Genomic DNA, 10,950 nt, shown 5'->3' with positions numbered 1-10,950 from the left:
ACACCAAGGCCCTGGAACGTCCCGCGCGCCAGCGCTCTCGCCCGTGTTTAACGAGAACTTAATCCCCGTGCCCGTTACCTCCCCGAAGTCCCGGGACTAGGTGACTAGGCCCCGAAGCAAGAGTCGCAGTCGGACCGACTGGGCCGGGGAGGGCAGCGCACTGCACCTGCGCGGGCTTCCACAGCCCACGCGGCCGCCGCAGGCCTCGAGTGGGCGCGGGTTGGGCTGCGGCGAGAAGCGGGACCGGACCTCGCCTCCCGGGTGCAGGCGCCCTGGGCTCGCGTAGGGAAGTGCCCTGGCTTACAGAGGTGACCACTGACGGGGCTTGGGGTGGAAGGTGACGACGCCAGAACCCACGCGGAACGCGCCCACGAGGCCTGGCCGCAAGATGGCGACGGCGTGCCCCCGGCCACCCGCGCGCCGCGCATGCGCCCTGGCCTTCCCCGCCCGAGTGAGCGGAAGTCTCGTGACCCCGGAAGTGACAGGCAGGGCGGGCGGGGCGGCCGACGACGTTCGTCATTTAGTGCGGGAGGGAGCCTGAACCGCGCGGCCGAACCCTCCGGTGAGTGGCCGTGGCGGGGCGGAGGCGGCGGGGCGGGGGCGGCGGGTCGGGGCGGGGACCGGCGGCGCCGGCGGGGGCGGGGGGCGCTGAGGTGGGGGCTTCCGCCTTTGTTCGCGCCCCGCCCTGAGCCCGCGGCAGGGTCTCGGCGGGCGGGGGCGCGGTGACAGCGGGCCAGGGCGGTGCGGGCTAGGGCGGGGCCGGGGCGGGACCGGGCGGCGGCGGCCCCGGCCCCACGTGCGGGTCCCGGGCCGGAGGGGCGGCGGGGACCAGGGGAGTGCCGGCCCCTCCCGAGCGGCCCGGAGCTTCTTTCATGGCCGCCGAGGCGCGTGGGGCCCGGGCCAGACCTCAGGGCCCCTCCCTGGGGACGCGGGGGGCGCCGGGCCGGCAGCCGCGGCCATCGCGTTCGGGGGCGACGCGGGGATTGCGGCGCGGCCTCCCCCAGCGCCCGGGCCACGCCCGGCACGGATTGCGGGCCCTGCGGAAGTGCGGGCCGCGCCCTAGGATCCCGGCGCCTACGGCTATCCTCGCGCGGCGCGGAGGCCCCAGCGCCTGGAGGAAGCAGGGCGGCCTGGACCCCGGCCTGGGTGTCCCGGGTGTGCTGCTCCCTGACCCACCTCCCACGCTGCCGGGAAGGATCTGAGCCTGACAGACCCCCTGCCGGGTCAGTGCTGCCCCGGGCACTCCGGGCCCACGATCTACAAGAGGACCCGAGAGTACTGAGTGGCTGTGGTAGCTCCCAAGTTGTAGGTCACAGACCCTCACAATTGTGGAGAAACCGGAGATACTTAGGATCCCCGTCTCCAGGTGGCCCCATGCGGTATTCTAGCTGCCCCTAACATCCGAGCTCCAGGGGCATCCTGTTTGAAAGATGACGCTGAGCCGACCACACACGTTTACATGTGACTACCACGGCCAGAGGAGCAACCCTACTGAGGGATACCGAGCCCCGTTACCCCGTAGGGCGAGGGCCTGGGCAGCTCAAGAGCGGCAAGACCCTAAGAGAGGGTTTAGTGTGGGCCCTGCCGGTTGATTCTGGGGCCTGCTAGCCCCGCCCCACACATACAGGGGGCTGCTGCCTCCTCCATCGTGGAGGGGGAGGTGTGTCCTCTCTCCCCAGGATCGGCTGCAGTTCCCATTTTGTCTTAGATGTTATACCTGGGGTGGGGGCACCTCACACTGCCCCAGAGGATGCCCCTGAGCAGGAATCGCGGGGGCGGAGAGGAGCGAAGGTGGCCCCCCTGGAGCCCTTTTGGAGCTCCGGCTGCAGCCCACACTCCTGCTCAGAAGTGCGCCTCCGTTGGGGATCCAGGTCCAAGGCCTGTCACCGTCCCGCCCACAGGTGTCCCGACCCAGGCTAAGCTTGAGCATGGCTGAGCAGGAGCCCACAGCCGAGCAGCTGGCCCAGATTGCAGCGGAGAACGAGGAGGATGAGCACTCGGTCAACTACAAGCCCCCGGCCCAGAAGAGCATTCAGGAGATCCAGGAGCTGGACAAGGACGACGAGAGCCTGCGAAAGTACAAGGAGGCCCTGCTGGGCCGCGTGGCCGTTTCCGCAGGTGAGTCTGGGCTGCGGGAGCCGGGTGGCCGCCCGTTCACTCCAGCTGTCTTGCCGCTCCCCAGCCCCTACTTCCACTGGTGGGGGTGGGGCCCTCACCTGCTGTCACTCCCCAGACCCCAACGTCCCCAACGTCGTCGTGACTGGCCTGACCCTGGTGTGCAGCTCGGCCCCGGGCCCCCTGGAGCTGGACCTGACGGGTGAGTGCCCTGCGGCCGCGGGGGTTCGGGCGGCCCCTGGTGGGGATCTCGGGAAGTGCAGCCAGGGGGCCGTGCAGGGCGGGGGCTTCGCGCAGGGCTGGGGGCCCCAGGGCTGCTGGGCAGTCATTGAGGGGGAGGTCCCCCCAACAGGCGACCTGGAGAGCTTCAAGAAGCAGTCGTTTGTGCTGAAAGAGGGTGTGGAGTACCGGATAAAAATCTCTTTCCGGGTAAGCTACAGGCTGCTGTGGCCAGGGAATGGAGGCGGGGCTAGGGCTGGGGTTCCGGGCCGACCGTCCCTGATCTTCGCTTCGGGTCCTGCAGGTTAACAGAGAGATAGTGTCCGGCATGAAGTACATCCAGCATACGTACAGGAAAGGCGTCAAGAGTGAGTGGGGCCCCGGGCAGGGCAGAGGGGGCCGCTTGGGTGCGTGCTGCCAGGCGGGGAAGCAGGGCCGCTGACCGCCCTCTTCCTTGTGCCGCAGTTGACAAGACTGACTACATGGTAGGCAGCTATGGGCCCCGGGCCGAGGAGTACGAGTTCCTGACCCCCGTGGAGGAGGCACCCAAGGGTATGCTGGCCCGGGGCAGCTACAGCATCAAGTCCCGCTTCACAGACGACGACAAGACCGACCACCTGTCCTGGGAGTGGAATCTCACCATCAAGAAGGACTGGAAGGACTGAGCCCAGCCAGAGGCGGGCAGGGCAGACTGACGGACGGACGACGGACAGGCGGATGTGTCCCCCCCAGCCCCTCCCCTCCCCATACCAAAGTGCTGACAGGCCCTCCGTGCCCCTCCCACCCTGGTCCGCCTCCCTGGCCTGGCTCAACCGAGTGCCTCCGACCCCCCTCCTCAGCCCTCCCCCACCCACAGGCCCAGCCTCCTCGGTCTCCTGTCTCGTTGCTGCTTCTGCCTGTGCTGTGGGGGAGAGAGGCCGCAGCCAGGCCTCTGCTGCCCTTTCTGTGCCCCCCAGGTTCTATCTCCCCGTCACACCCGAGGCCTGGCTTCAGGAGGGAGCGGAGCAGCCATTCTCCAGGCCCCGTGGTTGCCCCCTGGACGTGTGCGTCTGCTGTTCCGGGGTGGAGCTGGGGTGTGGGATGCACGGCCTCGTGGGGGCCGGGCCGTCCTCCAGCCACGCTGCTCCCTGGCCAGCCCCCTTGTCGCTGTCAGTCCTGTCTAACCATGATGCCTTAACATGTGGAGTGTACCGTGGGGCCTCACTAGCCTCTAACTCCCTGTGTCTGCATGAGCATGTGGCCTCCCCGTCCCTTCCCCGGTGGCGAACCCAGTGACCCAGGGACACGTGGGGTGTGCTGCTGCTGCTCCCCAGCCCACCAGTGCCTGGGCAGCCTGCCCCCTTCCCTGGACAGGGCTGTGGAGATGGCTCCGGCGGCTTGGGGAAAGCCAAATTGCCAAAACTCAAGTCACCTCAGTACCATCCAGGAGGCTGGGTATTGTCCTGCCTCTGCCTTTTCTGTCTCAGCGGGCAGTGCCCAGAGCCCACACCCCCCCCAAGAGCCCTCGATGGACAGCCTCACCCACCCCACCTGGGCCCAGCCAGGAGCCCCGCCTGGCCATCAGTATTTATTGCCTCCGTCCATGCCGTCCCTGGGCCACTGGCCTGCCGCCTGTTCCCCCAGGCTCTCAGTGCCACCACCCCCGGCAGGCCTTCCCTGACCCAGCCAGGAACAAACAAGGGACCAAGTGCACACATTGCTGAGAGCCGTCTCCTGTGCCTCCCCCGCCCCATCCCCGGTCTTCGTGTTGTGTCTGCCAGGCTCAGGCAGAGGCGCCTGTCCCTGCTTTTCTGACCGGGAAATAAATGCCCCTGAAGGAGCTGGGGGTGTCTGCTGCTTGACTTCTCCAGGGTGTGGCAGGGGAGGGCCTGGCTCCTCTACTGCCTCACGGGCTTTAGGAGACAAAAGGGAAGATGGGGACCCTGGTGGGGTGGTGGCAGGGGAAGGGCAGGGCCCCCTTGAAGTGCTGTGGCTGCTGGGCCCCTTGCAACATCTGGGGAGAAAGGAATGTGACTCCCAGCTACAGTAGCCCTAGGCAGCAACACCCTAGAACAGTGCAGAAGGCCTTGGCTGGGGTTGCCCGTCCTTGCTAAGGGAATGGGAAGACGGGCCTGGCTTGTGTAGCTCAGATGCTGCCAGAGGGAGAGCTGCTTGATTCCCTGGCCGGGCTTGGAGGTGTCGAGTTGGCCCAGCTGTGCGCGGGCCCTCCAATGACTGGATCCCAAGGAAACCCAGGGAGGAACAGGCCCAAGCCAGGGTTGGCCTTGTGGCCCCTGGCGCACGTGGGTGCAGGGGTGGCTAAGGCAGGAAGTAGGTGCCCAGGCAACGGGGGCCACGGAGGCACCTAGAGCACCAGCCCTTCACAGCCACAGCCGCAGCCAAGTGCCCTCCAGGATCGGGCAGTGCCAGGAGCCCAACAGCGAAAAGGCTTGGTGTGATGGGATCGGCAGGAGACTGAGGGCATCCTCACTGTGGTGTGGTGCAAAGGGGCTACTAGGGGAACCATGCAGGGCCTCCTGGGGCAGGTGCGCTCAGCCAGGGGCCCCAACTGCTGCAGCATCCAGGAACCCCCAGCTCGTCCGTGTCTGCAGTCTCCAAGAGCCCCCGGGAACTTCAAACCCATGCCCCTCTACCCTGCAGGGGGAAGAGGCAGATGAGTAACCAGGCACCCCTTAGAAGTGTCCATTCAGAAATTCTTTTTCTGGCCTGATGCGAGTTTCAAAATCTGCCTTCTGTGGTATAAGGTGTTGAGGAAAATACTTCACACACACACGCAGCTGGGGTGGGCAGCTGCTACCCCGGGGCCCTCCTACTGGTCATTCTGACACAGGCCACACTGCTCTGGGGTTTATCAGCAGGGTGGGCCCCGCAAGGGGCTTATCTCCAGCTGGGGTGGGCAGGGAGATGCCCTCATGCTTCAGGTCACTAACCACACACCTGTGCCAGGGCAGTGCGTGCGGGCACCACTGCCACCTTGCCCCATCCTTGCTAGGCCTTTGTGGGGGCCGCAGAGGCTGAGCCTAGAGCTGACCCTGTGTCAGACACCCCAACAGAATGGTGCCTTCCTGCAGAAGCTGGTCCAGACCCAGATCTGGGAGCAGCTATAGAGAAAGCCTGGGTCAGCCCCCAGCCCTTGATTCCGCAGGGAGCAAAGACCCTACCAAGGCTTTCCCAGAACTGCTACTAGCCCCAAGCGAGGTGGTCTCGTGTTGCATTGCTGCTTCTGCCTGTGCTGTGGGGGAGAGAGGCGGTGGGGTGGTGAAACCACAGGATGGAGGCTAATCCCACTGGACAGACACCAGCACAGCCAGGGAGGATGAGCTCCGAGGCAGCAGCCCCTGCCAGACAGTTTCCCCCACACTCCCAGTTCACTTCTTACATGCTCCAGGGGAGTCCCCAAGCCCAGTGCTAGGGTGTTGTCAGCAGTTCGGCTCATCGGGCAAGGGCCTTCTGAGCTTGGGCTGAGCCAAAGGGCTTCACCTTCTTGCTCCTGGATTTTCCCAGCTTTGCTAGACATGTGAACTCAGACCCAGGTGCCAAGCTGTACGGGCATGCTGCCAGCAGCCAGGACTTTGGGCTGGCCCCTCCCCTGGTGCAGGATAACATGAGGTGGCACCTGCACAGTGGGCATGACGTGTCTCTCGGGTCCCAAGTCTAACCTGATCCTCGTGGCCCCACCTGGGACCTGTTTGTACGGCCTGGCGCTCCAGAGAGGCCTCCTCGCCTCCAGCAGCCTGCGCCTGCAGTCTCCTCTCCCAACCTCCACAGGTCCGTGGCTCCCAGCAGTCCCCTAGCATCCACCTCCTCAGCCACCCCCAGGTGGACACTTCTTCCATTCAGGAGGGTGACAAGTCACAGTGCCAGCCAGTGCTAGGTCAGGGTCTGGGATGTGACCAACTAACCATGGGTTACTGTGGTTTCTGAGAACCTTCTCTGTGCCCAACACTGCCCTGCACCATAATGAGCGCCTGCCACACTCTGCAGGGCCCACACTCACCACCGCGCTGCTGCTGGATTTCTCACCTCCACTCCGGGCACAGCAGGCTGCTGCTCAGTGGGAACACAGGAGGGACCTCGGAGCACTGCCCAGGTATCCATGAGCCTGCTGTTACCCCCACCACACCTTCGACCGGACTGAAGGTTGAAAGGGAGCTGTTTTGCTCTGAGAACTCTACTTTTAAGAGTAGTAGCTGGCCAGAAGCAGATCACTTGAGCTCAGCAGTTCAAAACCAGCCTGGGCAACACAGGAGACCCCATCTTTAAAAAAATAAAAATTAGGTGGGCATGGTGGTGCACAACTGTAGTCCCAGCTACTCAGGAGGCTGAAGCAGGAGGATCACTTGAGGCTACAAGGCAGAGGCTGCAGTGGGCCATGACTGCACCACTGTGCTCCAGCCTAGGTGACAGAGTGAGACCCTGTCTCAAAACAGTAATATTGTACACACAGTACATTTCAAAAACTGCATCAATCAAAACATTTAATCACAAACCAGTTGGCTGGGCATGATGGCTCACGCCTGTAATCCCAGCACTTTGGGAGGCCGAGGCAGGAGGATCATGAGGTCAGGAGTTCAAGACCAGCCTGACAAACATGGTGAAACCCTGTCTCTACTAAAAATACAAAAATCAGCCAGGGTTGGTGGTACACGCTTATAATTCCAGCTACTCAGGAGGCCAAGGCAGGAGAATCGCTTGAACCTGGGAGGCGGAGGTTGCAGGAGAATCGCTTGAACCTGGGAGGTGGAGGTTGCAGTGAGCCAAGATCACGCCACCGCACTCCAGCCTGGGCAACAGAGAGAGACTCTGTCTCGAAAAAACAAAAAACAAACAAAAACCAACTAAGCAACATTTAATGGATCCCTTCACCAAGCCTGAGACTCCCTAAAGGACGTCTGGAGCACCTGTGATGATCCAAAGAAATACCAGCCACAGTGGGGCTCTGACCCCCAAGGGCACACTCCTCGAAGGGCCTGGGCATGAGGTGAACACAGCCCATCTTCTCACCCTAGGGTTAGAAGGCACAGGAGCAGGCCTCAGGAAAAGGACATCAGCCCTCTGCAGGTGCCCAGCGGAACCAGCCTGCATTCTTGGGGGCAGGACCCATGCCCTGCACATTTCCATCCACTCAACAACCCCCATAGAGGGCATCTCAGGCCATCGCAGACCAGGCTTCCTCCTCCAGCCTTACCAGAAAGTCCACCTTTGCTGCACCTGTCAGGTTGGTGTAGGAAGCCAGTCCAAGGGCAGAGGCACCTTGAGAGGACCCTATGGGCAGCCATGGCATCTGTCTAAGATACTATGATTCGGCTGGGCGTGCTGGCTCACATCTGTAACCCCAGTGCTTTGGGAAGCTGAAGAGGGGAGGATCCTTTGAGGTCAGGAGTTCAAGACCAGCCTGAGCAACATAGCAAGATCCTGTCTTTAAAGAAAAAAAATGCTGCCATCTATCTAGGTTAGTGCTGGTTGGGCACCTGATTTTCATAGAATGTCAGGTCGGCCACAGCCACCTGGGCTGCTGTTCTGTAGCCCTGCCCTCTGCTACCCTGGCTAGGCCTTCACCCACACTGAGGTGTGTTCCACTGGCCCAGAGCCAGCCTGAGACTCATCCACGGCCACTGGGATCCTTGCCTGGTCTGTGTGCCTTGAGTATTCTCCACTTGGTCCCAGTTTTCATTGTCTGTGAACACTTTTCCTTTTTACTTTATGCTCTGGCCTAAGCTGCCGCCAAACCATCACAAGCTAATCAACATTATGGTATGTCAAATCTCTTCACTCTTCCCCCAACAGTGGACAAAACACAAGCTACAATATTTAGGCATCTGAACTCTGACCTCGTATCTAGATGTGGTACAAATATGGGCTGGGGTTTTATGTAAGATACAGGGTCTCTGTCACGCAGACAGAAGTGCAGTGGTATGATCACGGCTCACTGCAGCCTCGACCTCCTGGGCCCAAGCTATTCTCCTGCCTCACCCTCCAAAGTAGCTGAGATTATAGGCATGCAACACCATGCCCAGCTTGTCTCAGGCCCCAAACTGTGGTCTGTACAACAGCTCATGGCAACCACAAAAACGTTGGAAGATAGTGCAGTGACCTGAAGCAATTTCCATCATCCAGAGAGCAGAAGGGACAATGCCTGCAATCAAAACCATTTATGAAGAGATGGTGTTTCCTGAGTGGGCTCCAGGCCAGTGCTCAGGGAGGCACATACTCATATTCCTTCTTGGCCAGAAAAGTCACCCGGAGGAAGCAGACAGTTCTCCCAGCAGGTACAACTTATGCCGCTGACTGACCTTCGCTCCGCTGGCACTGGGGGGAAGGGAACAGGGGACCCAGTCTTGACCACAAGGAGCTCATATTCTAGTGGAGGGAGTTCCCTGTCGGAAGGAGAAGCATGTTCTCAGGAACAACTGATCAACAAACAGAAACTCTCAAAGTACAAAAGCAACTTGCTCTACGTTTTACCATTTCAAAAGTCAGGATACTATTGCAGTCAATGTGTACACATTTAACATGGGAGTACCTCCCTTTTGCCTGCCAAGTTTCAACTTTAAAATCAGTGGCGGTGCCGATTCCCAGCGGAGGAAAGTGAGGAGGAATGGAGAGGGCAGGCACCTGGGGAAAAGGAGAGCGGCAGATTCCAGGCAGTGAGGGAGACGGAGGGCTGCCAGTGTCCAACACTAACAAAATGCAGACCATCTATGTAATTTTAAAGTTTCTTAAAGCCACGTTAAAAGATAAAAGAGGAGGCCTGGTGCGGTGGCTCACGCCTATAATCCCAACACTTTGGGAGGCCAAGGCGGGTGGATCACCTGACGTCAGGAGTTCGAGACCAGCCTGGCCAACATGGTAAAACCCTGTCTCTACTAAAAATACAAAAATTAGCTGGGCATGGTGGTGCATGCCTGTAATCCCAGCTACTCGGGAGGCTGAGGCAGGAGAATCGCTTGAATCCGGGAGGTGGAGTGAGCCGAGATCGCCCACTTTGTCATCAAAGTGAGATTCTGTCTCAAAAAAATAAAAAATAAAAATTTTAAAAAAAGGACATTTTTTATTATTTTTTGAGATAGGGTGTCGATCTGTCGCCCAGGCTGGAGTGCAGTGGTAGGATCATGGCTCACCGCAGCCTCAGCCTCCGGGGCTCAAGTGATTCTCCCACCTCCGCCTCCCAAGTAGCTGGGACCACAGGTGCACACCACCGCGCCTGGCTAATTTTTTTAATTTATTTTTTGTAGAGACGGGAGTCTCACTATGTTGCCCAGGCTGGTCTCGAACTCCTGGGCTGAAGGGATCCTCCTGCCTCGGTCTCCAAAAGTGGTGGGATTACAGGAGTGAGCCACACAGCACCTGGCCTCAATATTATTATGTAATCCAACATATGCATACAGAATATTTCAACATGTAGTAGTCAATGTAAAGTTATTAACGAAATACTGTACCTTCTGTCCCCCAGCCCCTACACGCACACTTTTTTTTTTTTTTTGAGATGGAGTCTCGCTCTGTTGCCCAGGCTGGAGTGCAATGGCGCGATCTCGGCTCACTGCAACCTCTGCCTCCTGGGTTCAAGCGATTCTCTTGCCTCAGCCTCCCGAGTAGCTGGGATTACAGGCGCGCGCCACCAGGCCCGGTTAATTTTTGTATTTTTAGTAGAGACGGGAGGTGAGGGGGTTTCACCATGTTGATCAGGCTGGTCTCGAACTCCTGACCTCGTGATCCGCCCGCCTCGGCCTTCCAAAGTGCTGGGATTACAGGCGTGAGCCACCGCACTCGGCCCCGCACACTCAGTCTTAGAAGTTTGATGTGCATTGCGCACTCACAGCCCGTCTCAGGTGGACTGGCCATATTTCAAGTGCTCAGGAGCCTCGGTGGCGGGTCGAGTCGGGAGGCAAACCCAGCTGCTGCCTTCGGAGTGAAGCAGCGCCCAGGGTATTTCCACAGCTGTGTAACAGCTGCGAGGTCTCCTGAGCCGACCAGAGCATCTGAGAAGCACCAGAGTAGGGGCAGCGTCACAGGATTTGGCAACCCGTGGGAAAGGAAGGAAGAGATCGCACAGGGCAAAGGGCCGCTCCCTGAAGGCCTTAGCGGGGAGTACCTTTCCTGCGGCCGCTCCACGCATGAGCAGCGTCTTCCTGGGGCCTGGGAGCCGGCAGGTCCCCGGGGCCCAGGTCCCGCCCCTCCCGCCCGTCTCTCCAGCCCTATTCTCCTAACCACCCGCCCTGTGCTCGTATCCCCTCCGAGGCTTCCTCGCACTGTGCGCACGATTCCCATGCCCAGGCCCTGCCGCCATGCCTCGGTGAGTGTCTCGCGTGACCTCGCGGAGCGCGTCGGACCGGGCCGGCTATCCCACACCGAGCCCACCGCCGACCCTAGGCTGCCAACCCCACCTTCCACGGCCACCGCCGCACGCTTGACACGCGCGCCGGAAATTGCGTCACCCCAACTTCCGGTCCGGGGTCCGGGGGGCGTGCCAGTTGGGTACGCGGTCCAGTCAGAATGCAACACGAGGGGTTTCGGAGGCGCAGCCGCAGCTCCGCCCCTAGACTGGGAACTCCTCCCCACTGCCACGTTCGACGAAGGAACGCGCAGAGTGCGCGCATCCCTTGGCCAATCAGGAGG

General features: G+C 60.9%; 1 protein-coding gene across 5 annotated transcripts; it reads left to right on the top strand.

Moving 5' to 3' along the window:
• The first annotated feature begins 264 nt into the window (after positions 1 to 264).
• ARHGDIA (Rho GDP dissociation inhibitor alpha) lies at positions 265 to 4,153 on the top strand. 5 transcript variants are annotated; one of them, XM_057300231.2, is made up of 7 exons: positions 808 to 1,223; positions 1,902 to 2,118; positions 2,234 to 2,317; positions 2,468 to 2,544; positions 2,639 to 2,702; positions 2,800 to 2,886; positions 3,291 to 4,153. In XM_057300231.2, the coding sequence occupies exons 2-7, from the start codon at positions 1,929 to 1,931 to the stop codon at positions 3,509 to 3,511; spliced, it is 723 nt and encodes a 240-aa protein (XP_057156214.2). In that variant the 5' UTR covers positions 808 to 1,223; positions 1,902 to 1,928; the 3' UTR covers positions 3,512 to 4,153. The 5 variants fall into 5 exon arrangements, with proteins under 5 accessions (XP_034799038.3, XP_034799036.3, XP_008954740.3 ...); XM_034943147.3 differs by lacking the exon at positions 808 to 1,223 and adding an exon at positions 265 to 562 and having other exon boundaries at positions 2,800 to 4,153; XM_003831109.5 differs by having other exon boundaries at positions 817 to 1,223; positions 2,800 to 4,153.
• Positions 4,154 to 10,950: the final 6,797 nt, after the last annotated feature.

Source organism: Pan paniscus, chromosome 19 (assembly GCF_029289425.2).
Source record: "Pan paniscus chromosome 19, NHGRI_mPanPan1-v2.0_pri, whole genome shotgun sequence".
NCBI lineage: Eukaryota > Metazoa > Chordata > Mammalia > Primates > Hominidae > Pan > Pan paniscus.
This window is presented reverse-complemented; position numbering and strand designations above follow the sequence as displayed.

Bases quoted from the DNA above. Each gene is read 5' to 3' on its own strand.
- ARHGDIA (XM_034943145.3), top strand. From the start codon at position 1,929: ATGGCTGAGCAGGAGCCCACAGCCGAGCAGCTGGCCCAGATTGCAGCG. The intron at 2,119-2,233 runs GTGAGTCTGGGC...GTCACTCCCCAG, and splicing joins CCGCGTGGCCGTTTCCGCAG to ACCCCAACGTCCCCAACGTC. The intron at 2,703-2,799 runs GTGAGTGGGGCC...CTTGTGCCGCAG, and splicing joins GTACAGGAAAGGCGTCAAGA to TTGACAAGACTGACTACATG.